This window comes from Cololabis saira, chromosome 8 (assembly GCF_033807715.1).
Source record: "Cololabis saira isolate AMF1-May2022 chromosome 8, fColSai1.1, whole genome shotgun sequence".
NCBI lineage: Eukaryota > Metazoa > Chordata > Actinopteri > Beloniformes > Belonidae > Cololabis > Cololabis saira.
In genome coordinates, this window is record NC_084594.1 from 11,834,252 (window position 1) to 11,861,403 (window position 27,152).

Genomic DNA, 27,152 nt, shown 5'->3' on the forward strand with positions numbered 1-27,152 from the left:
TAACAAGAAATGAGTTTCGCTTTGTGTTCGGAATCAGTTATGTGTTTTTTTTTGTTGTTTTTTTTTTGGTTGTTTTTTTTAAAAAAAAGTATTTTAATGCTGACTATAACTTAGAAAAAGCTGAATATTGCCTCTAAATTTTCTAAACAACGTGACTCCACACAGCAGGTTTTAGAAATGTTCATAAGTTTGTTTGTTTTTTCTTCTGTTGTAGAAGAAAAATGTTTTGGTTTTCATTTCTAAATTACTTTGCGTCAATGATGATTCACTGACCATTTTAAATACATCCATCCATCCATCCATCCATTATCTATCCATTGCAGGGTCACGGGGGTCTGCTGGAGTCTATCCCAACTAATTTTCAGGCGAGAGGCAGGGGTTACACCCTGGACAGGTCGCCAGTATTTTAAATACATTGTTGTATTATTATTATTATTATTAAAGTTATTTTTGGTGCAAAGTAAAATGACTTTGCACACAAACACCAAAGCAAAACAAGAATGACTGAATATATCACAAGGTGCATGACCTGAGGCGCACAGCACACTTGTGGTTTCACACATTATGTAATCCAGTTTGCATGCTTTGTCAGCAAGGGGTATTTCTTGCGGCCAAATTTGATCCATGTCTTGTTTCTTCAAGATTACGAGCAATCAAATGTTTAAAGTAGTTACAAGTAGTTTGCTGACTTGTAGATAATCTCAGCATCAACTCATTTTGACATACAGTATGAATTCCCCATAGGCTCATTGTGAAACATCATGTGATTGAGAATGTCTCTGTATGAGTGGATTCAACCAATGTGAATGTCTCGATTTCAGATGAACTTATATGGACTATTCAGAAAAACATTATTGTTTCAGAGATCTTTATTTCCAAAAAAGTTATCTTGATTTCCTTCGTGTTGGTAAAATCTGTGTTAAACCCCTGCTAGTAATTACCTTACTAGCTGTTTGGTCTTCATATTAGAGAATAATTATACGGGAAAACCCGTAGACACTTATCCACCATCTCAGTTCCTTTGTCTGAGCTTCAAAGCATCTTTCAGCAGCTCACTTTGACCGTAAAATTACTATTTAAGTCTGGAACTACATTCCACACAGCTATTTTATAGTTTTTCTGCTCGGCTAACTACAAAATACACATACCTGCCCCTCACGTAACAACACAGAGAAAGTGTCAGCGATGTGGCAGCTAAAATATGAGATATAACCTGTATGTGTTTTAAGAGTCATATCAGCGTATCGACTTCCTGACACCCAGGGTTGTGCTCACTCCCTTTTTCGCTCAGTCCTTTTACATTTCTTTGTAAGAACAAGTTGAAAATTGTGGTTGAGATCAGGAAGACGGCGGTAGCAGGAAATCAGACTTGGTTAACAGGAAGTGAAGTTCCACTTCCACATTTGACCACGCTCACAAAGACGGGAGGATGTGTTATCCCTGCAGAGAACACGCAGTGCTCGATGGCTGAGAGGTGAGGCAACAAAAAGCCGCACATTTCTCACATCTCAGCAGTTCTGAAGTCCTGGCTTGAAGTGGATATGAGTCAGACTGAGAACCACACACATAACCAATTTCTCATCACCCCTGCAGTCGTTTGTGAAAGGCGAGTCTTTTGAAGCCCTGGATCACCTCAGACTGGAGCCACAGAAACACTACCAGCCATATGCAGTCATCTTAGATTTTTGTTAAATACCACAGCTGCTCCGTTTGAGCAATATCGCCCACACATGCTGCACCTCAGATCCGCCAATAATTGCATGTTGGAGAGAGTGTTAGAAAGAACCCGTCGTGTTGTTGTAATGAGGTTCTGCTCCAGATGTCTGGGATTTGAGCCCTGTAATGAAAAGACAGTCTCGTTACTTGGGAAGTTAGGTATTCAGGTTTTGTCATGCATATGGCATGCAACATTGTTTGAATAAGCCCCGAAGATGAGTTTTGGGAAAGGATTCAATGGAATATAGTGCAACATGTTGCCATGTTGTATAATAGGCAGTCCTAGCATTTGGTTGGCCAAAAAGGTCCTTGTTCTTAAACTCAGCGCCATGGCAACCAAGCTGTGGGAAAAGGCAATATGGTCATGTTCCATACTTTCTCATTGCTGTGATGTGTTTTAGAATAACATTGTTCAACTTCACCGTAGATATCTAGAGAAATAATATTATTTGAAAATGTTCTGGATAGTCAACAACTAAAACTGTGATTTCGCTCCTTACTTCACTGCTACATAACTTGTACACAAAAAGATTTTCTAATGCAGACATAAATGAGCTTTTCAGTTTCTCTAACTTGATTGTTAAAAAAGGCGTGGTATAAATGGAATATGTTATTCATTAAATACAATATGAGACAGATATTTAATGTGACTCAGAAATCCAGATGCAGAACATGAAATGTTATTTCTTAATAGTTTTCATTTGGAAAAAAAATGAAAAAAAACTCCTACCACCTTTATATTTTCTTAAAGATGGAAGTGCTGGGATTGCTGGTGGGACTCATGATCCGGCTGATAAAGTACAAATACTTCGTTACCTTACTTAAGTAGAAATTTTGATTATCTATACTTCACTGGAGTAATTATTTTTCAGACGACTTTTTACTTTTACTCCTTACATTTTCACACAATTATCTGTACTTTTTACTCCTTACATTTTAAAAACAGCCTTGTTACTCTATTTCATTTCGGCCTTTAAAAAGGAACTATCCAATTAAATTGCTCCATCCGGATAGAGTGAATTTGGTTGTGGTTGTTTCAGATGTTCTTGTCCAGTTTTGTTCTTACATCCGTTCCCTCAGATTCCTGCAACTAAACTTGGATGTACATTCCAATAAAGGTTAGGATAAATGATAACATGCCTCTGAAGTTTGACTTTTTGCACCATTAAAATACTTATAGGCAACTAGTCATCATATCTTCTGCTCTCTGAAACACATGTTAATGCTCAATAGTACACATATATGGTTCTTTAATATATTTGCATTATACTAAGATGCATTCATTTTCAATGGCTTTTCTCCTTAATTGCCTTTTTCCCCCCTTACATTACTTTTACTTTTATACTTTAAGTAGTTTTGAAACTAGTACTTTTATACTTTTACTCGAGTAAAAAACTTGAGTTGATACTTCAATTTCTACAGGAGTATTTTTAAACTCTAGTATCTATACTTCTACCTGAGTAATGAATGTGAATACTTTTGACACCTCTGTGAACAGCACATTCTTTTTTGCAACATTTTATATGCCATTTATATGCATTTTAAGGTTTTTGCATATCTTTGCATGCTTTTCCAATAACATACCAAATGGCCAGGTTTAGAGTAAAAGTAAAGAGTGCAAAGTCATTCCTTCAAGGTGATAGCAAATTTAAATTTGCTTCAGGTACGCTTCAGGTACCCTCCATTGAAGCTCATTAACTATGCCCAAAAGTCTTGGGGATTCAGTGAAATCAGCCTACGGTATTTTTGTAGAGCGAGTCCCTGGGTGGGCTAAACATGACGACGACGGGGCAGTGACGTAATCTGGATGTAAACAGTGCAGATGGCTGCAGCTGAGAATTTACGTGGTTTGAATCAGGTTTTTCTTTCAAAAAATGAACAGAAGACACGTTGAAATCATTCCTTTGCAACGAAAGATGTATTTGCAGACAGGCTGTGGCAAAAGTTTAATTTACTCTTCAAACAGGAATCATTTGTGTCGTTGTTTACTGAAAATCCTCATCAACTCTGCCATTACTTCGTCAAGCATTTTATACTTTGACTTCAACCAGACTTCTTCTGGACATTATGGAAGCAGTTAAAGGCATTTCATTGCATGTTTTATAAGTATTATTAGCAGCACTGAAACCCCTGGAAAAGAAGATATTGGAAAACAAATATTGCCCATATTCAGTTTCCTTTGTACGACGGAGTATTAGGGCCAAACTAAGACAAAAAAAAATTGGAAATTACGAAAATAAAGTCGTAACATTACGAGAATAAAGTCATAACATTACGAGAATAAAGTCGTTACATTACGAGAATAAAGTCGTAATATTACGAGAATAAAGTGGTAATTTATGAGAACTCTAACAGGAAGAGCTTCTTCTTCCTGTGTTAAAATGAGGAATATCTTGTGAAGTAATATATTATATTATATATTACGACTTTATTGTGAGAATAAAGTCGTAATATTACGAGAATAAAGTCGTAATATATAATATAATATATAAATATAACTTCACAAGATATTCCTCATTTTAACACAGGAAGAACAAGCTCTTTCTGTTAGAGTTCTCATAAATTAACACTTTATTCTCGTAATATTACGACTTTATTCTCATAAATTACCACTTTATTCTTGTAATATTACGACTTTATTCTCGTAATGTTACGACTTTATTCTCGTAATATTATGACTTTATTCTCGTAATATTATGACTTTATTCTCGTAATATTACAACTTTATTCTCGTAATATTACGACTTTATTCTATTACGACTTTATTCTCGTAATATTATGACTTTATTCTCGTAATATTACGACTTTATTTTCGTAATAGTACGACTTTATTCTCGTAATGTTACGACTTTATTCTCGTAATATTACGACTTTATTCTCGTAATATTACGACTTTATTTTCGCAACATTATGAGTTTATTCACGTAATTTTACGACTTTATTCTCATTATATTATGACTTTATTCTCGTAATTTCAATTTTTTTTTTTGTCTTAGTTTGGCCCTAATACTCCGTCGTACCTTTGAAACCTCCCCACCAAAAAATAACTAAACAAATGCAATGGTATTTTTAGATGATCTGTTACCCTGACTGGCTGAACTTTACATTACTTCAGCTTTCCTCTTGACTGTGCAGTGTTTTACCAACCTGAGCCACTTCAACTTATGAATCCCTTCAATGTTTTGTCTGAAAGATGAATCAGCACCAATAGTCCTTTGTTTAAACTGCACATAAGCAAGAATGTAAGTACTTTAAAGAAATGCTATTCAAACACATTTTAGTCATTTTGGTTTCTTAGTGATGTGAAGTCCAAGGCAAGGTACTGTTTGCTCTCTCATATAATGCTTAAATTGCCTACATTTTCATTCAAATCTGTAAAACTGCTTGTAAATAAAGGCACTCACAGAAACTGAGCTCACTTGACCTCCTAAAGCCAGCTGGTATGAACTGAGTTGTAAACACAAGAGCTGAAAAACAAGCTCTTGTAAAGTGCTCTTGTGGTGTTTTGACGAAATCATCTCTCACATGTAGCACACATATGAAATAATGATGTGATGTATATCCTCTTGTCAATAAATATTAACAAAAAATAACAACAATTATTCACCAGAAAACGTTCAGTCACCTATATAATCTATATCCACAGAGTAGAACTAAAATATGTGGTGATGCTGCTTTTTGCCACTATGCTCCAAAACTGTGGAACAGCCTGCCGGAGGATCTGAGAGGAGCTGGAAATGTGGACATTTTTAAACTAAAAACTCATCTCTTTGGTCTGGCTTTTATGTAGCATCAAATTGTATAGTTTTATTCTGTTTAACATTTTTAAAGGTATCTGTTTTATTTATTTATCTATTTCTTGTAATGTTTTTATTATATTTTATTGTTGTGGACTGAATATTTTTTAGCCTTAATCCTTGAACTTTTATAATTTTTTTTCATTTTAATTAAAGGAGCATGAGGCTCCTTTTAAGAAATTAGACTCTCTAGCGCCACCCTTCGCCACGACGGCCGTCGGGGGTACTGCAGCCAACAGCGAAGCCGGCACGGGAGAACGGGGAGAACGTGCATGCAGCTTCATGTGACGTCACATCCGCAGGAAAACGCGGGAAATTTGGGCCCGAATTGCAGCACATTTTGCAGCACACAGCCTGTTCAAGGCAACGGAGAGATACACTAGAGGGCTCATTCTTTTTGGTTTGGAACGCTTCATCTGACATTATTACTAGAAAACTTAAAACGTATACGAATTCTTTTCATAAATCCTGCCTCCACCCGGCCTCATGCTCCTTTAACTATATTGTATGTCAGTGTGCATTGGTCTCCCAGTTTTTTTTGTTTTTTTTTGGTCTCCCAGTTTTTATTTTTTTTGTTTATTACGCTTATTTTTCAGTCAAAATGTCAAAGCACTTTGTATTTCATGTACCTGGATGAAAGGTGCTATATGAATAAAATTTGATTGATTGATTGATTGATTGAACCCTTTAATTTCCAAAGCCCTACACTTCCAAAACGCTGCCACAATTTACATTACTTCATGCTTGAAGTCAGTTTTTACGTTGTTCTTCCAACCCTCATGATGTTTTGAGTCATGGCAACTGAACTATATCATTTAGGACGTGATGATAGCAAGACATGAGAGTGACCAACAGTCTATGGATCAAGATATATCACCCTGCATCTCCACAAGCCTTGTTTAACAGACCAAGATTCATGAAAAAAAAAATCAACACATGGCAGATTTGACTTTCTTATGCTTTTTTGGACTTGATTAAGATTGTACAAATGACGCAGGCGCTAGCCTCTAACCCTGAGCTGCTGCAGTGTTAAATGTTACACCATGTAGTTTTCATTTGCCGGATACCAACTATTTTCACAGACTTCTCTGAAGCACCTTCCCTTTTATTCTTTATAGCGAACAATTTGTTTCAACTCTGCTAATAAACTTGACCTTCGTGTACATTTAGTTATCCAAATAAATCAAACGGAGATCTCTTCCTTTGTACTGCATGTGCAAAAGTTTATTCCATGGCTGCAGTCCAGGGGGATTTTTACACTTTCTAATAGATGAAATGAACTAAGCTGCCAACAAGCCAAAGCTCATAAAATCAGATCAGATTTTCTTCTGCATCTTTCTTAAATTGGTCACATTTTGGCAATTTCTTAGCCACACAAGATACATTTGAATTATTTTTTCTTTTGGTCTGAGAATGCGCTCACAAGAACTTAAAGTGAAGACAAACTAGATTGTCCTGTTTAGTCTCTGTGATATCCATTGCGTCTGACACATGGCATGTCACGCCAAAGTAGCGTTCCTCTCCCAACAATTACAGTGTTTATGTACCTGCAGACTCCACAATGGTTTGTGCATGATTGTAATTTTCATATTTCAAATCCAATAAATAACCCCATCTTAAAACCTTTCAGTTTCTATTTATATCTGTGTGATAAACTTCTTTTTTTTTTCTCATTCATGGGGCTTTTATTTTTGTCAGATGCATCTGCATTCATTAGAAGCAAATACACCAGAGTGCTTTCCTTCTCTTTGCTTTAGTTTTTATCCCTCTGTGTGTCTCTTCCAAGTAATGATACTTTCTATCACTCTAAAGTGTTTTCAATCAGTCTCCTTGGTTTTAGAGAAATTGACTTCAAAGGCTAGCGGGTGAAAAATGTGGATTGAATTCTAACTTGGGGTTCGATTCAAAGAAATCTCCCCGAGCTAAGTCATTCAAGGAGGGGCATGTGCCTCCACGCAAAAACCCTAATGAAGGGCACGTTGTGAAATTGGTTGGATTTTACAAATAAATCCGTATTAAAGCTATTTTAATTTTGTTCTGGCTGTACGGTCAGGTGTTCATGAGAAGCATATGCCCAGGTTTGTTTCTAGAATCCCTAATGTCTAAGTAATAACACCACTATTTAATTTGGTTGATGGGAAAAAGTGAAGGGAACTTGATCCTGCAACTCCAAGGAGAGGAAAATCAGGAATTCTGTCTAAACTGGTACTTTAAAGCAGATTTGGATCTGTCCGAAATGAACTGAATGTTTGAGATAAAATTAACCAAAGGTTAAGTATGTGTCGTTCCTCTTAAAGGGGACCTATTATGGCATCTAATACCTATTTTAAACAGGCCTTGAATGTCTTAAAAACAAGCTTTTGATTGTTTTTGCTAAATAAATTAGAAATTCAGCCTCTGAGCCATGTCTTTATCTTCCCATTCTCTAACCTCATTATCTATGCAGGATTCTGAGTGGGCGGGGCTATGATAATGAGGCCCTGTGCTGATTGGCTGCCTGAATGACGCGATACACCGCTACAAAAAAATGGCGGAAGCTCCGGCCGGTGGAGTTAGTTGTGGGCGTGGTTTCACGCATCGGAGGCCGACCGATGTAAATTGCATTTTGGTTACGTAACGAAAGGGAGCAGAATCTGAACGGCTCGTAGAAGTCACATCACACTGGACGGCTCATCCGGGCGGCTGTACAGACACTGCAGAATTTGGTTGCTTTCCTCCTTCTCTGAGTTGGCAGGCTGAGGGGAGACCACTTTATATATGTTAAAGCAAGAGAAAACGTGTTTTTCATAATAGGTCCCCTTTAAGGAAACAACGGTACCAAATAAAATAAGCATGTGACCAACACAACAGGTCATATTATTATTACATTATTCTCAACTGTTGTCTAATGACAGTCCAAGGGTTGATGTTGATGTACAGTAGCTTCAGAAGCAGAGGAAGTCCGCCCACTGTATGTCAATCAAAGTTAACTTTGGCTACCAGCTCCTTCAACCGAACACCGCCGAAATATCTGCAGAGCTGCCATCAAGACATTTACAGCAGAATATAACATTTGACATGTTGACTTGACGGAGAAATCAAAAATGACTGTTACCTGAGGCTTTGGTAAATACAGTGGGGTGGTAGCTTCACAAAGCTAGCCATTGGCTGAGCTGACTGTCAATCAATCATATTAGAAATACATGTATTGCTTTATATAAACTCTCCTTGCGTGGTATAAAAAAAATCTGCCCGCCAGTTGTCATGGGTGAGAAATCAAAGGATTGAAAGCAAAACAGTTTGTTTTTTTCTGAACCGGGCTTGTAAATATGTTTATTTCTGTTTCTAAAGTTGGATATTTTAACATGGGGGTCAATGGAGATCGACTCGCTTTTGGAGTCAGCCTCAGCCCAGGACCCGCAACCAATCTTAGTTCCACATGAGACTCAACCCAGAGGTTAGGTGGTTAGCGCTTGTTCATAACCTTCAGAAACCAGTGGGTCACGTGATCTAATGCTTCGTCCATTATTTTATACAGTCTATTGATTCTGCCTTAGACAACATTTCTTTATTGCTCTTCTTCTGCAAGCACATTCACAGATCAGTAAGATCCACAATAGTGCACCACCTAAGGTCCTAATTGTCATTACACCTGATTTACTAAGATCCTAAATAAAGAGTACTAAATTGCGTGTGCACTGAAAAAGTTTGCACATGCTGTTGTTGTGTGTTTTGCGGGTGATCAACTAAGATTGCGTGCGCAATTGATAACAGGCGCAAACCGCAGTATTTAAATGAGGTGTTGCGTGTCTTACGGTTTGCACCATGGAGAGTCTGGATGGAAAGCAGGAGAAGCAGGATAGTCGCAAGCACAAAATGAAATTTGACGAGTTGGAGTTAGAGATATTAGTGGAAGAGGCAAATAAACACATTCATGAACTACAGCAAAGAAATTTAAACATTACCAAAAGAAACGCAATATGGGAGAAAATCTGCCATAGAATAAATGCAGTAAGACAAAAAGAACGGCAGATGAGGTTAAAAGAAGGTTGCAAGATATGCTATTTTGCTCATTTGAGAGGCGCAGTCCTCTTTGCACGCTGTTCGTAGATCAGCTTGCACATTGGTTTGCGGGTGATGTCAAGTTTGCACACGTTTTTACGCACGCAAACCTTTAGTAAATCAGGCCCTTAGTATCCAATTTGGCTTGAAACCTAAGTATTAAAATATGGAGCTAGAACAGTCTCATAATTCACAAATGCACAGGACAAGTTTTACAAATGCACAGACCGATTTGCAAATGCACACACCGTTTCACACATACACAGAACAATTCACACGTGCGTAGGACAAGATATACAAATGTATTTTTGATGCACACACAAATATAACCTGATTTACAAACGTTTTTTTGTCTGTGAGCTGCGCTGGATTTGCGTGTGACTTTTGAGACTCCCCTGACGTGACTCGATCCACAAATACGTTTTTTTTTAACACAGAAGGATCTGCAACCAATCAGATGTCTCCTTTTGTTTCAGCCAATCATAAGAGCGCACCCCACGTGGGAGACGCAGAGCAGTGGATAAAACACGACTTACTCGTAAACCAATCAGATTAAACGGGCGGATACACCTGCTGTTTGAGCTGCGTTAGCGCCGTTGGCTTAGAAAAGTGATTCATATTTGGATTAATATCTGTGCATTTGTGAATTATGAGACTGTTCTAGCTCCATATTAAAATTCATTGCAGAAAGATTAATCAAAACAGTCGCACAACAGTTCAAAATGCGTGAAGCATTTCTCTACATTCTCAAAGCGCTTCATGAACTGTTATAAAGTAAAGGCCCACCAGTTTTAATATGGGTGTGGTGGGGGCATGTCAATGTAGCGCCATCAATGTTTGACTGTGGAGACGATATTTAAGATATGTATATAATAGACTGTGTAGAATGGGTGTATAAGAGAAACTTCAAGCACTTTCTAGAACCTTGAAAGGATTAAAAGTGTCTAGAGTGAAGCTAATTGACAGCCTAAATTCAAAAGGCAGGCAGGTTATAAATGAAAAAAAAAAGAAAATTCAATAAAAATTCAATATATGAGAAAAGGAACAAGCAGCCATATCTAATTAGCTGTCAGGAAAGTGGTGGGGATAACAACGACGAGCATCTTGCATAGAGCAGAGGAAACATGGAAGAACAACAACTGCAGCAAGTAGATGGCAAACAGCAGAGACCAGGTGTAAAAGTTAACATGACTAAATAAAACAGAATGCATCAGAGAACATCCATCCATCCATGATCTACACCCTCATACTCCTATTTAGGGTCAGAGCGACATAATAGAACAAGCTCTACAAAATCAGACAGGAAATGAAGCTGACTAAGGTGCACATGGAAAACTGATTTCAAAGTAAAACAGGAAATTAGTCAGAATAAGTGGAAAATAAATTTTTTCACTGAAATTGATACTTTGAGAGTTAGTTTTAAGGCTATAAAGAAAAGCTCAAGTGGTGTCTACCAGCACCAAGTGCCAAACTATCTAACTTCCAGGCTTTTGTAACACTGAGATTGGTTGCAGTTCCTCGACTGACCAATAGAAGCTGGCTCCAAAAGTGAGTCAAAAACAAAAGCTCAGGATTAAAAAATAAACATGAAAAATAGATTTGGATAAGTGTCAGTCATAACCTGCAAGAATGGAAAAGAAAAATGTGTGAGAATCTTTTATTTCGGCTATATACATGTGAAAAAAGTAACATGCTAATTTGATAACAACCCAGAACTGAACTCACTAATCTTGTGAACCATTAAGTCACATTAGAAACACTGCAATTTAAATCATTCATTAATGACTTTAATTGCATTTGTTAGCCGTGTAATGACTTAAATCCTGTTTTCTTCTCACACCCACATGCATCCAGTTTGCGGCCTCGTCTTTTCTCTACCTCCAATAAACATAGAAAAGTGTTCAGGAAAAAGGGTCCTTTTTAATACATTTCTTTGAAAAGTGGATTATCAAGTTAATGGAAACTGCTCAATAAATGCTGCAGTGAGGAATGCTTCCCACCTAATTGAATTAGGGTTTTCATTTCTGTGATTTCTCTGTTTGTTTTTGGCAGCTGCCATCTGTTTGCCTGGGACCGGCTCTATTAATAAGCTATTCAGATTGAGAAAGGGCTTTTTTTTCTAGCAACTGTTTCTCAGCTTCGCTCTCTCTCTCCCTCTCTTTCTCCCTCTCTCCATCCTTCTCGCTTCCTCTCTCTCTCAAATGATTGTCATGGAAATCATCAGAGGTGCCAAACTGCAGACAAAAGAAAGCGCTTTAACACACACCTGAGCCAAAAAGAACAGAACTGTGCTCTAATTATGATGGGAACAATTAAGACTGTGCATATTTATTGACAGGGGACTTCACACAAGAGCATATGCTCATGAATAACAAAAAATAAAAAAAAATACATTAAAAAAAACAGAGACAGGGTGGGGTGGAGGGCTGGTGGTGTTGAATCTGGTTGTCTAAATGATGATGTTACGGGGTGGGGGGGGTTAGTGCCAGAAAAAAAAAGTAATCTTGCATTTACAACAAACATGTTATTGCGATTTCATTATCAGATGTTGTGTTCGCTTTTCTGAGGGGAATGTGGCCAGATCCTATTTTGTAGATTATAAAGAAAAAGAAGAAGAAAAAAAAAAACTGAAGTGTGCCTGTGTGTTTGTCATCAACCAACATAAACCCTATTCCCTCTTTTTTTTCTTTTATTTTACCCTTTCCTGTCAACAGCTACAGTTTCCTTTCAGTGCTCCAAGAACAAGAAAGTCCAATCTGGGCTTTTGCTCTGTATTCTGATCACACACCTCTCTCCTCCAGTAATACAAGTCTACTTTAAAATTCATAACTACATTTGGAAAGAATAAAAGGGTGCCCTGATGGAATATTTCCAAGGAGCTTACTTGAGCGAAAATACAATTCGCTTTGGCATATTTAATAACCCTAACCCGGTCTTAAAGACATGCAGCAGTAATAACAATTTTAAAAAAAAATACTGGTGACTGAAAAAAAAAAAAAAAAAAAAAAAAAATGGAAAAGGAAAAAAATCAAGCTATGCTTTAGCATGAAATGAGCAGCTGTAATTCCTGCCTCTAGGAAGAGGATGAGAGAGAAAAGTGAAGAAAACAGGGGTGGGTGGGGAGGGGAAGAAGGAGACAAAAGATGGGGAGAAGCCTTGTCAAAGTTAGAAAAGAGTCGGCTCAAGTCTACCCTCATTTTCTGCTTTGCTTTTCCTCTCCTCTTCTGCCTGCGAGGCAGTTTGGGTTGAATCAAACAACCCAGATTGATTAAGCGCGGATGAACGACTTTCCAGTGACACAGGATTCAGCAGCGGCCTCGGCCCATCCCTCTGTTCATGTTTGACATGGTTATTGAGGAGTTGATGTGAGAGTGATGGCGCAGTTTGGCCCTTTTCGATGCTGCATGAGGTTGAAAAACCTTCACATTGTATGACTGTTGTGTTGTTCACTTTCCTGAAGATGGTATTTGATTCCTGTTTCGATTTGAAAGATTCCAAGCAGGAACAGCACAATGAATGAGTGTGAGAAAATATAACCAACTGGAATATGAATTACTGTTCTTCAGATTCAGGACTAATCTCATGTCCTATTTCCTCTTTTTAGTCCATTTGTGTGGGGTTTTTTTTCAGTGAGATTGGAGTAGGAGGGGTGGAGGGGTAATAGTTATGAATGTCTTGTCCTGAATTTGGTCTGGACCAATCAAAGCTTAAATGTTCTCTGTCTCTGTTCCCCTCTGAACATCAGAGCTCTCTTTGTGATTCCTCTGTGTGGAGACACAGAGACCCCTACTGGCCGTAAGGGTGTATTACAGCGTCGCAGCAACTTCTTTCTCTCTCGTTTCAATCCTCTACTGCCACCTTCCTGCCGAGAAAATAACACAAAAGAAAAAAACATTGCAGCATGTATGCCCTTGTGATATGTTATCATTGGCAGTTTTCGATTTAGGTCAGTCACTTACACCTCTAAAGCTTCATACGGATGAATAACAATAAGACATATTATACTTTCCACGTGGTTTCATTCAACCTTGAATTCTGACTGACTGTGACTCACCATGGTTGATGGCGACTGTGAGGGGTTTTCATTTCTTTTTCTGCCTGTGAACTCCATTATATAAACTGGTGCCATTCTGACTGGTGCAAAAATTGTACAAAACCATGAATGAAGTGTAGGTTTGATCCAGAGCTGCCTAAAGCACACGCTGGAAGTGACTGCTGCCAAATGTGGACCTGCTACCAGAGCTCTACCTTGCTTTTTCCACCAGAACAGTGAATGTTTAATATGTGTGTTCAATAAAAACATGATGAATTATAATTACCGTATTTTCTGGACTATAAGCCGCACCTGCATATAAGCCGCATTAAAGCATTAAAAAAAAAGATATGCAAGCCGCAGATATTTATGTTGTTAGACTAGATAATTACTACATGTAACTAACCATTTTGAACTGTAAATGATGTACATGTTTGTACCTAAATCCTTTCCTAACGGTGTCTTTTAACACGGCAGCAACTTTGCTGATTAAAATGGGACAGAACCAAGAGAAAATAACCGGTACTTATTTATCTTTTTATCTGTTTGAAATCTGCTTCTATCTGCTAAAGAAGAAGTAGCATATTCTTCTTTGCATTTATTTTGTCTTAGTTTTGATTCTAATTCCGGTTAGAGCGCCCCCAAGCGGTGGAAGAAAAATCCACAGAATATCCGCACCTTTGTATAAGCCGCATGGTTGAAAACCTATGAAAAAAGTAGCGGCTTATAGTCCAGAAAATACGGTATGTGGATTTTTTTTTTTTTTTTTCATCTTAAGTACATTCTGTTTGTCTATTATTGTGACCTAGGGCAGGTAGGATATTATTTTGGCAAATCAAAGCAGAAACTTAGTTCAGACCTTCTCTAGCTATGGTATAACTATTAATTTGACGCATTTGTCAGCAATAAATGTGGACAATATAGTTTGCAGCTAATGACAACATAATGAATGCACAGCTGCAGTGGTGTGAACATTGAATTGCTGCTTGTGCTTTATATTCTCTTTGAGAAAGCTCTGATGGACACAAAGTGTAAAAATTATGCCAATTGGATTAACTGGACGAGTGCCCAGGCTGTACTCTGAGTAGTTAATTAGTTATAACAACATGATAATTTTAGCTTTTAAAAATCAACTGTAATGGCTTTCCATTGAAATAAGAACGATCCAACATTGTCTGCTTGTGTTGCAAAGAATTACACACAGTGAAAATACTGAAGCTCAAGTAGAAATGCAACCAACTTTCCATTACAAAACCTTTTTTTTTCTCAGTTGAAACCAGAAATAAATTCATTTTTTCTACTTGCAAGAGTGTCATCCCAATAGTGAAGAGCTCATGTTTTGTTCATAACAAATGTATAAATAAATGAATACATGTTCAGCTCACTGATCGTTATCATAAATTTGCAGTCCATCATGGTAACATCATAACACTGTCGGCTCAAAATAACCATTATCTACTGAAATGCCAAAGCAAACGATGCGTGGCAAGTTAGGATGGACATAACGAGACTGGAAATAAAACTGAGCACGTAGAGATGAAGAACGTTTTTTATGGGATGAACGTAACATGTGACGTGTTTAGATGTTGTTGGATTTGCACATCATTAGAACCAGGACCTTTGGAGACCGAGAGGGTCACTTCTATTTTTATTTTAGGATTTATGTCGTCTGCATCTGAACTGATAAAGTCATTCAAAGGCCCTCATGTCTGACTGGGAAAGTCTTCTTTTGTCCTTTTTTGTTTTGGTTTCTTTTTTTATCTGTGCTTTTTAGGAAATCTTGTTTGCATTCCAGACTTCTAAAAACAGAAGAAAAGAAAGAAAAAGAGGAGGAGAGATAGCAGCGTGTGTGTTATATCTGCCGAACCTTTTCTCCCTCAGCCTTCCCCCCATAACTCATGTCATATTTTCAAGCATTTTTTCCTCCTCCTTTTTCTCCTGCTAAAGTGCCCTTCCATTTTTGTTAATCAAAATATATTCACACAATCTCCTCCTCCTCTCCGGCAGCACCTGAGAGACTGATTGGCAATTTCAGAAGAAAAAAAAAAGAAAGAAAGAAAAAAAGATAATTCAGTGAAAAAGAGATGGATTCAGCTAAACTGAGACCTCCCTCCTGTTACCATGGTAACACCTCAACAAGAGGAGCGAGAGAAATGAAAAAGAGAGGGAAGGAGAAGGGTTTGATCAAATGTGAACGCTCCCGCTCTGAATTGTTATGCAACTCAGGTTGTTGTTACAAGACCCTTTTGCGTGTATTTGTTGTGCACACAAATGGAAATCTGTGTGCTTAAAAGCATGTGCAGTCACAAAGACTGACGCAGCATCTGCTCCTCGCTGATAACGCCGTTTAATAGCAGTAAAAGCATGCGTGAGAGAAAGCACTCTTTGCTTGCTCCATTTACAACGGCCAGCAGCAGCGGGCCTGTTTCCATCACACACCCTGCTGACTTAAGCATCTCATCATCATCATCATCATCATCACCATCATCTTTGCTCGGCCGTTCCACAGATCTGTCTGGACTTAATAAACCTGTCAGACCCCCAACTGGGGCCGTTAAATAAAGATAGCATGACGGCGATATCGGCTTGCATGAAGTAGCTCAGAGCAGCGACTCATTAGAGATAACGAGATACAAAACTTGCCATTAACTAACCAGTGTCTTACATGCTGCATGAGACTCTGACTGTAGCTCTTTCAGACGGACGGATAAGATCTGCAGGCCGGGAAGAACTGCTGCTTTCAAGGGACGGAAATAACAAAGACAGTCGAGAGGCCAAAGCCAACAATAAAAGTTAACAAAGTTTATTACATGTTTTATATACAAACAACCCTGCAAGGCACACCTTTTGTTTAAATAAGAATATACAATACATTTTATTCTCGAAGAAGACAACTTTAAATTCTGAAACGTATATTATTAATACAAGTCTGTGTAGTGTTAGAGGGGAAAAAGGCCCCACATTGCAAGATATTCAGTCAACACAGGCACAAAGGAAATAAAGGATGACACTTTCTGATGTAAACAACAAATTTCATGTGGAATTTAAACCAACAGCTCAATATTGAACAAATTGAGTATAAACTTTCTCTTATTAAGGTTTTTTTTTTTTGTCCTGTTGATTGTACTCTTTAAGTAAACTGTATAGTTTGTCAGCGTTTGAAATGAAATTAGGTGGAAACTGGCATGTTTATACGACGGAGTATTAGGGCCAAACTAAGACAAAAGAAAATTGGAAATTACGAGAATAAAGTCATAATATAATGAGAATAAAGTCATAATGGTGCGAGAATAAAGTCGTAATAGAATAAAGTCGTAATATTACGAGAATAAAGTCATAATGGTGCGAGAATAAAGTCGTAATAGAATAAAGTCGTAATATTACGAGAATAAAGTCGTAACATTACGAGAATAAAGTCGTAACATTACGAGAATAAAGTCGTAATATTACGAGAATAAAGTCGTAACATTACGAGAATAAAGTCGTAACATTACAAGAATGAAGTGGTAATTTATGAGAATAAAGTCGTAATATTACGAGAATAAAGTCGTAACATTACGAGAATAAAGTCGTAACATTACGAGAATAAAGTCGTAACATTACGAGAATAAAGTCGTAATATTACGAGAATAAAGTCGTAACATTACGAGAATAAAGTCGTAACGAGAATAAAGTCGTAATATTACGAGAATAAAGTCGTAATATTACGAGAATAAAGTCGTAACATTACGAGAATAAAGTCGTAACGAGAATAAAGTCGTAATATTACGAGAAAAAAGTCGTAATATTACGAGAATAAAGTCGTAACATTACGAGAATAAAGTCGTAACATTACAAGAATAAAGTGGTAATTTATGAGAATAAAGTCGTAATATTACGAGAATAAAGTGTTAATTTATGAGAACTCTAAGAGGAAGAGCATCTTCTCCCTGTGTTAAAATGAGGAATATTGAGCATCTTGTGAAGTTATATTTATGTATTTATAATATATTTAATATTACGACTTTATTCTCGTAATATTACGACTTTATTCTCGTAATATTACGACTTTATTCTCACAACATTATGACTTTATTCTGGTAATTTTACGACTTTATTTTCATATTATTATGACTTTATTTTCGTAATTTCCATTTTTTTTTTTGTCTTAGTTTGGCCCTAATACTCCGTCGTATGTTTATCACCGAAGTGTTGATCTTTTTATTATGAATGTTTCATCTAATTTACTGCTAGTACACCGCAATAATAAGGGTTATTTTATAATTCTGTTATTCTTTTTGTTAGGCCAAAGATTATGAATATATTTCAAACAAGAATTTTTATTAAAATAAGGGTGTGTAGCCACGATGAAAAATGCATGTATGTCATCTTAAAAGAATCCTGTTGCTTACAGAGCGACTACAACCGCGCTGTCTTCATAGACAGCACGTTATTGTAACGGCACATTGTTCAGTACGGATGATTGATTGTGTAGGGATCAGTCATGTTGTCCCGTCACTCCACCGAAGCTGTTTTCATGTAGAAAAAAAAAAAAAAGTTAGTCCAACATCAATCAGGACATCCGTTGTGTTTTGTCTGCATACAGCGCAGACAGCAGAGATTGAAAGATGAAAGGATGACAAAGGCCTGCTGTGACTCATGAAAACAAACTGAACTAAATGGGTGAAAAAAAAAAGGGAAGAAACTGTTAGGGCTCCAAGCTCAGAAACACTCGGTACAGTTTGCTATCATAAACGTGTCGTGGCCTACTCGGACAGCTTTGACAGATGTCAGACCCCTCGGGTGGCTACCGAACTGCAAAAACATCTTTTCACCTCACAACTACAAAATTCAACAAACGTCCATCGTGTAGCTATTCACTTCACAAGTAAGACCACGTGGTGTCTGAGCAGAGATGGTGGGGTTTTAGAGGACGAGGAAAAGCTGCAGAGAAGGGCCTTGTCAAGCACCATTTCTTGGGCTCCAACCTCAAGAATCCTGAATGTCTCCTTGAATATTCCTATAGAGATGCTCTGGGCGGCTGGGGGTCATCACGCCAGCAGGCCGAGTCGCTTGACCTTTGCAGACAGGAACGAGTGGATGATGAACACGAGGGTCTTGGGGCAGCAGTGAAGGTCCAGTTGCTGCAGTAAAAGATACCAGCAGAAATGACCATCTTTCCACAAGGATTCTAACTATGAAACAAACACTTAGCATTAGGGATGGGCGGTATGGACTAAAAAATGTATCACGATAATTTCTGTCATTTATCCCGATAAAAATTACGATAAAAAAAATACCAATTCAACTCCACCTTTGTAACTATAAATCTATCACCACATTCAGTCTTTGGAGCCCCCAAAACACTGCTCTAAAAGATACTAAATACTACTAAACTACACCAATTAAATTGAATTAATAAGAACCAATTAAATGAGTTACACCTGTACTGCAAAACTGGAATGACTCAGATCCGCCATGTTTGTTGTTTGTTTATCCTTTCTTTCTTTCTTTCTTTCTTTCTTTCTTTCTTTCTTTCTTTCTTTCTTTCTTTCTTTCTTTCTTTCTTTCTTTCTTTCTTTCTTTCTTTCTTTCTTTCTTTCAGGCTAATTTCTTTCTTTCTTTCTTTCTTTCTTTCTTTCTTTCTTTCTTTCTTTCAGGCTAATTTCTTTCTTTCTTTCTTTCTTTCTTTCTTTCTTTCTTTCTTTCTTGCTCATTTCCTTCCTTCCTTCTTTCTGGCTCATTTCCTTCCTTCCTTCCTTCCTTCCTTCCTTCCTTCCTTCCTTCCTTCCTTCCTTCCTTCCTTCCTTCCTTCCTTCCTTCCTTCCTCCCTCCCTCCCTCCCTCTCTCCCTCCCTTCCTTCCTTCCTTCCTTCCTTCCTTCCTTCCTTCCTTCCTTCCTTCCTTCCTTCCTTCCTTCCTTCCTTCCTTCTTTCTGGCTCATTTCCTTCCTTCCTTCCTTCCTTCCTTCATCCCTCCCTCCCTCCTTCCCTCCCTCCCTTCCTTCCTTCCTTCCTTCCTTCCTTCCTTCCTTCCTTCCTTCCTTCCTTCCTTCCTTCCTTCCTTCCTTCCTTCCTTCCTTCCTTCACGTACGTTGTGCGTTGATTTAACACAGAACCATAAATCAGCTTTACACAAAAACATCATCAACGGGAATTTATCGTTTTTACCGCGAGATGACAAATTCTTACCGTGGGGAATTTTTTTGACGGTTTATCGTGAACGGTAAAATATCGCCCATTCCTACTTAGCATCAACATTTCATGTCAGGAAGGTTGTTTGTTTAAAACTTTAAGAATAAGAAAAGAAAAGTCACTCTTGACCAAACTAGATCTGTGTATCCTGTAGTCTTTAATGGTGGCTGGAGCTTCTCTATTTGTCTCTATGATGATTATGGCGGGGAGTCAGATGGATATGGGTCAAGATGTGATCGATGTGGCCATCGTCATGACAACTGTGCAATTTCAAATGCTAATTAGGACATATAAGTTAGCATGGTAATATGGAAGCTGACAGGGAAGACCTTGTGCTCTTATTATTTTAACAAGCTTATTATGATTCGAATGAATGTCACAAAATACTTTAATGACCAAAAGTGTAGAACCCATTAATTGTGTTGATTTCTGTCAGATTGTATTCATGAAGTACTTATTTCACTTACACCACAACAGTCTACAGCATGCACAACTGTCCCTTCTATATTAAAAGCATTTCAGCAGATTCTCTCCAGTCACATTCCTACTTGTACATGTTTGAAGTATTTGATATAATAGGTCAGAATGATGGTGCAAATGCTTGAACTATATTGCAGATTTGATGAAATGTATCAAGTAGGTCTCACAATTTCAGCCTCAGGGCCTCCAAAGTCAAGGAACATCATACGAACTCCATCGTCTGAGGACATCCGGAGGCGCTCGAACGGCTGCTGGAGGAGAATACTTTTCCTGACGCCCATTTCTTCTGTGTATAGCGTAAAACCCTCATCGATGTGCACTCCCAGGGTGCACTCTTTCCCATTCCAACTGCAGGCTGCGAGGGAATAGAAGAGAGCAGGAACATTAAAGCTGAACAATAATTTTGCTATTCGACAGTCCAAAACTCCTGATTGTTGTTATGACTGATGCGCTTCAATGTTGCTTCATCCTGTTCATGGTTGTGGCCAGTACTCAAGTTGTAAAAATAAATCAGGGGGGATGGTGGATTTTATCATATGGGGGCAGATAATTTGTGCTGATTACAAATAATATAATATATTACAAATAATAGCACTGACCAAAACACCTGCAGAAATTCTGCAGGAATGACATAGCAGCAGTTAAATGCAGCCTTCTGTAAGCTTTAAATATCCACTGGGCTTACATCTAATACATGATAAAATGGATCACTGCAAAAACTCAAAATCTTAACAAGAGTATTTGTCTTATTTCTAGTTAAAATGTCTAATTTTAGTTAAAAAAAAACCTCATTACACTTAAAACAAGACTCATCACTGGAAAAAACTAAAAATTTAACCTGTTTCAAGTAGATTTCACTTGAAATAAGTAGAAAAATCTGCCAGTGTAACAAGATTTTTTTGCTTGTAATAAGAAGATAAATCTTGTCCCACTGGCAGATTTTTCTACTTATTTCAAGTGAAAATGTACTTGAAACAGGTGAAAATGGTCAAATAAGTTATTTTTCTGGTGTTATTTTTCTGGTGATGACTCTAAATGTTGAAATAGCAGTAAAACCACATTCATTGATGAAATGACATAAGGGATGGAAAGGGGGGATGGCAGTTTTACAGGGGGGATGATTTTGACGGTTTTTATTTCAGGGGGGATGCCGTCCCCCCTCATCCCCCCTCAACTCCAGTACTGGTTGTGGCTATCATCAGGTGAAGGGTAGGGAAGAGCATAGTAGGTCAACTTTAAAGTTAATTGCATTAATAATAAGTAAATGTTTTAAATATTTAATTCAGTGTATCTCATGTGAAAGTTTCTGCACCACCTTAAACTACCAGCAGAGGGCAATGTCACCACACTCTACTGTGTGTGCATGGATGAACGTGGACAAGTGAGGGATTAATGGGTCTGTGAGTGTCTGTACCCGTGGTGACCTCCTTGATGAGCTCAGCGGCATTGTGACAACCCTCGACAAGCAGATGAGTCCATGTGGACAGATCCTTTGCAGAATCCACCCTGAACACATGAGTCTCCACCCCTTGCTTGGTGCCTGAGCGCAGGCCGAAAGACAGCTCCGAGTCCAGGAGGGGCGAGGTTTTTCCCGGACCGGAGTGGACCAGTCTAAGGGGCGGAAAGACAACATATTACTGGACTGTGGTTGAGATGAGATGGTAATTAAGTATTCTAGAAGAGAATGTGGCCAGAAGATAAACTCTTAACAGAGGTGGAAAGTGGAAGCGCGGAGCGCACGGGACAGAAAGAAGGGAGGAAAAACATGACTCATAGGTTCTGCTGAGTGTAATGTTTTCCAAATGAAAACCGATATTATGAGGCATAATGTCCAATACTTCATTTATGGAAAGAGTGAGCATGAGCTGGGGTAATCCCCCTTCCCTCAAAAAACCAAGTACAGTTAACTCAAAATTGAGCTGCCCCGGCTGGAGTGCAGCAAACCCTCATATGTGATGTGTGGTGCGTGTTAGGGATGGGCGGTATGGACTAAAAAATGTATCATCATTTTCTGGTATTTATCCCGATAACGATAAAAATGACGATAAAAAAAAATACCAATTCAACTCGATCTTTTTAACTATAAATCTATCTCACTCTCAGATCCGCCATGTTTGTTACACAAAAACATCATCAACGGGAATTTATCCTTTTTCCTTCCTTCCTTCCTTCCTTCCTTCCTTCCTTCCTTCCTTCCTTCCTTCCTTCCTTCCTTCCTTCCTTCCTTCCTTCCTTCCTTCCTTCCTTCCTTCCTTCCTTCCTTCCTTCCTCCATCTTCCTTCCTTCCTTCCTCCCTCCATCTTCCTTCCTTCCTTCCTTCCTTCCTTCCTTCCTTCCTCCATCTTCCTTCCTTCCTTCCTCCATCTTCCTTCCTTCCTTCCTTCCTTCCTTCCTTCCTTCCTTCCTTCCTTCCTTCCTTCCTTCCTTCCTTCCTTCATCTTCCTTCCTTCCTTCCTTCCTTCCTTCCTTCCTTATTTTCTCCCGTCCTTCCTTCCTTCCTTCCTTCCTTCCTTCCTTCCTTCCTTCCTTCCTTCCTTCCTTCCTTCCTTCCTTCCTTCCTTCCTCCATCTTCCTTCCTTCATATCCCTTCCTTCCTCCATCTTCCTTCCTTCCTTCCTTCATCTTCCTTCCTTCATCTTCCTTCCTTCCTTCCTTCCTCCCTCCATCTTCCTTCCTTCCTTCCTTCCTTCCTCCATCTTCCTTCCTTCCTTCCTTCCTTCCATCTTCCTTCCTTCATCTTCCTTCCTTCATCTTCCTTCCTTCCTTCCTTCCTTCCTTCCTTCATCTTCCTTCCTTCCTTCCTTCCTTCCTTATTTTCTCCCTCCCTCCCGTCCTTCCTTCCTTCCTTCCTTCCTTCCTTCCTTCCTTCCTTCCTTCCTTCCTTCCTTCCTTCCTTCCTTCCTTCCTTCCTTCCTTCATCTTCCTTCCTTCCTTCCTTCCTTCCTTCCTTCCTTCATCTTCCTTCCTTCCTTCCTTCCTTCCTTCCTTCCTTCCTTCCTTCCTTCCTTCCTTCCTTCATCTTCCTTCCTTCCTTCCTTCCTTCCTTCCTTCCTTCCTTCCTTCCTTCCTTCCTTCATCTTCCTTCCTTCCTTCCTTCCTTCCTTCCTTCCTCCGTCTTCCTTCCTTCCTTCCTTCCTTCCTTCCTTCCTTCCTTCCTTCCTTCCTTCCTTCCTTCCTTCCTTCCTTCCTTCCTTCCTTCCTTCCTTCCTTCCTTCCTTCCTTCCTTCCTTCCTTCCTTCCTTCCTTCCTTCCTTCCTTCAAGTACGTTGTGCGTGGATTTAATGCAGAACCATAAATCTGGCTTTACACAATGGGGAATTTTTTGGACGGTATATCGTGAACGGTAAAATATCGCCCGTTCCTAGTGCGTGTATAGTATATTTCAGAATGAGAACCTGGTGGTGATGAGCGGATAACTCTTGGTGGGGCTGCTGATGCTGTGCTTGCTTTCCGGGTAGGAGGGATACAGGAGCAGGTCCTTGTCAGTCAACACTGCCAGTACAGTTCTCTCTGGACCATGAGACACCTGCACACGTGGACATTTGTACCATAAAGACATGATTTAAAACTCTTATGTTCAAAATCCTGCTTACCTTCTAATTGTTCTCGCAGAAACTGACATTCCCTTATTAAGACCCACAAGTAGAAGAATAAAACACAGACAGAGAAATGTCAGTACAGCATTTGAATGGATCTAATGATGTTTTTGCGTAAATGCATCATGACTTCTAATTATGTAACATTCAACCCCTTTTCTGCTTGAATGTTGATGTTTTCAGGTTACTTTTTCACACAACATGACAACAGCTCAGCCAGCAAACTACACGGAGAAAAATACCATCTTTAATGAGAAATTGGATCATGAAAAAAGATGGCCCTGATCTTGATGAATAACAACAATTGAGAGCGCTAGAGAGAGACAGAGAGAGAGAGAGAGAGAGAGAGAGAGAGAGAGAGAGAGACACTCCCTGGAAAACAGGGATATGTTTATATTTCTCCTCACTGATTCCAATAAAATAAGTTTCCACTTAAGTGGATCTATTTTTCTGGGGCACAAATGTCTCATACCGGGTTGAGCATTATCCAACAAAGTAGAGACTGGTTTGGAAATGTACAAACAAGCATGTTTTCCTCATTTATAATGGGAGCAGCTGGATCAGTCTCCCCAGTCATGATGTCGTGGAGATGACTTTGCCAGACTTGTTTGCTCATGTATATCAAATGAAGAAAATGTGTTTGTTGTCCGGAGTGAGATTCCTTATCGTCTCAGATTCGGATCAAGCTGATCTCACTCTGGACAAGCTTTGACCATCTTGGCTCGTATGGCTCTGAGCAGTAAAATACAATTTTGCTGGAGAAAACTTGATTATATAATCAAAAGTGCAGTTTGCTGGGTGGGGCCTGATTTAGTCAGCTGTAAATTATTTTACTAATAAGTGGTGCATCTATTCTGCAATAAAAAAAAAGTTTTTTTTTTTTTTTTTAAATGGGCAATGCAGTGTAACGACGTTTAACCCTCAAGAAGTTCTGGAGTATCATATCTTTCCAGAACCTACATGACCTACATGAACTGATATAACATTACAAATAAACAGAAAAACCCTGAAGAACTCAAAAACCTTGCATTGAAGGCAACTGGACTGTTTTTTCTTTTCATAGTTCCAGTTGAAGTTCAGTTGCCTTCAGTTCAGAAGTTTTAGGACTACACGAGTCGGATGTCTGAAAATCTACACAAACATCCTCAAATCTGTATTTTTACTCTGAAATACAGTGAAGACGACAAGTTTTTGTGTTTCTTCTCCGTCTCTGCCCCCTACAGCACTCTGGAGCCAAGATAATCTATCTTCTCTGAGCAGTAAAATACAATTTTGCTGGAGAAAACTTGATAATATAATCAAAAGTGCAACTAAATAAAACTAAATAATAATAATCAAGGGCTCAAGAGGTAATAGCAATGCATTATTAACTATTAAACCAAAAATTGTTATAGATCTCATAACTTAACAGCTGGACCTCAATAGTTTAAGTCAAAGTTACTACTGAAGGTAAACTCTGGCCTTTATGTTGCTGAGCAGAAAACTGAACGGTGACGTCCCCCTACTGAATACCTTTCATTTCTGAGGTGCCTTTTATGCTCCATCTGACAATTTTTTAGGTCTTTTAATAACTGCTAGCAGTGGGTATTCACATTTAAAGTAAAAACACAGCAGATATGTTACTGTTATATGATGGTTTGTGTGTCTGAGCTACAGAGGTGGGTAGTAACGAGTTACATTTACTCCGTTACATTTACTTGAGTAAGTTTTGGGAAATTTCGTACTTTTAGGAGTAGTTTTGAATCACTATACTTTTTACTTTTACTTGAGTAGATTTGTGAAGGCGAAACTGTTACTCTTACTCCGCTACATTAGGCTACGTTGAGCTGTTACTTTTCTTTTAATCCTCCGCGTATGTGTCAATTTCATGACATAACTGAGTGATTCTTTGGGAAAAATGTTTGTTTTTGCATTTTTTGTCACATATATACAGACTCAAACACACAGTTTCTATGAGTTCATGTTTGTTCTAGTTCTGCCTGGTTAAAAAAGAAAAGTACAAGGCTTGAAATGTTGTGCTACTTGTGCTTAATTTATTTTTTTATTCTGTTATTATTTTATTTATTTTATTATTTATTAAAGTACTTGAATTTACTTGAAGATTATTTTAATATAATCTATTTTTTATGTTTCATTAATTGTAATTAATTTTATTATTTTATTGATTTAATTTGGCTGGAGATGATTATTTTGTACTTTTGTCTGTTTGAATGGTTGTGTTAAAAAAATAAATCAGACGTTACTCAACAGTTACTCAGTACTTGAGTAGTTTTTTCACCAAGTACTTTTTTACTTTTACTCAAGTAATTATTTGGATGACTACTTTTTACTTCTACTTGAGTCACATTATTCTGAAGTAACAGTACTTTTACTTGAGTACAATCTTTGGCTACTCTACCCACCTCTGCTGAGCTACTACGTGCACATGACATGAAAAAAAAAAAAGTTTTTGGAAAGCTCAATGTACTGGTTAAACTGAAAAGTTCTGCCCCTGCTGAGGGAACATGCATCTTTATAGTCAATGGATACTTAAACAAAGGAAAATCCTTCTACGTCCGTCTCTTTCCGTACCTGCTCTGTGAGCCAGCCCAGATGTTTGACCTCCATGCCCGGCTGCATGCTCTTCATCTCCTCCTTCACGTGTGGCACAAGGCTGGCGGCGCCGGCCTGGATGGCGTTGTACCAGGACTGGGCCATGGCCGGGTCCTTCGCCCGCAGGAACATGGAGTTCTTTCTGTTGAAGGAAATCACCTCAAAGTACCTGGCAGATGAGAAAAGAGGGAGAGAAGGCAGAGGAGAGGGATAAAGGCAGACAAAAGGGGAATTAGAGAAGCAAAAAAAGACTCGGGGGTGAATCGGAAATTTCAGATATTAACAAAGAGAATATGTGAGAGACACAAACTCTCTTACTATAATCTTCTAAAGACAATTTGCTACTTCCAGGGAGACAGTTTTGTTTTTTTTTTCCCTCAGAAATGTATTAAGTGTATCAAATCTGACATTAGACAGAAAGGATTTGTCATGTTTCACCTGTTTTCTGTGTCTGGGGGGCATTGTTTCCGTGACACCTGGCATATCTTCAGCGGGATGCTGCGAGGCTCTTTCACCTCCACATGGGAGAGCTCAGTGCCCCTCTGAGGTGTCGAAGGGGGAGAATCCCACGGGAGGCCTGCTCCGGGGGAACCGCTGCTTTTAAAGAAGGCCGACATCTCCTTGATGTACTTCACTGCAGGGAAGCCAGAGCCAAGGTGGGAGAATGAGATAAAAGGCAGAGGAAGCAGAAGACATAGAAATCTGCCAAAATACAGTTTAGAGTC

The 27,152-nt window shown here is 38.5% G+C and overlaps 2 protein-coding genes across 2 annotated transcripts in view; one reads left to right on the plus strand and one right to left on the minus strand.

Moving 5' to 3' along the window:
* Positions 1–27,152, plus strand: part of tox2 (TOX high mobility group box family member 2) — a 570,456-nt gene that overhangs the window by 128,211 nt on the left and 415,093 nt on the right. The gene's annotated exons all lie outside the window — the stretch shown is intronic.
* snta1 (syntrophin, alpha 1) overlaps positions 17,394–27,152 on the minus strand; it is a 50,850-nt gene continuing 41,091 nt past the window's right edge. Inside the window, exons 3-8 of the mRNA XM_061726763.1 lie at positions 26,866–27,061; positions 26,407–26,596; positions 23,635–23,765; positions 21,654–21,850; positions 20,407–20,594; positions 17,394–18,710 (exon numbers count right to left, since the gene is read on the minus strand). Of these exons, the coding sequence (XP_061582747.1) occupies positions 18,618–18,710; positions 20,407–20,594; positions 21,654–21,850; positions 23,635–23,765; positions 26,407–26,596; positions 26,866–27,061 (995 nt within the window). The 3' untranslated portion in view covers positions 17,394–18,617. The remainder of the gene's footprint in view (positions 18,711–20,406; positions 20,595–21,653; positions 21,851–23,634; positions 23,766–26,406; positions 26,597–26,865; positions 27,062–27,152) is intronic.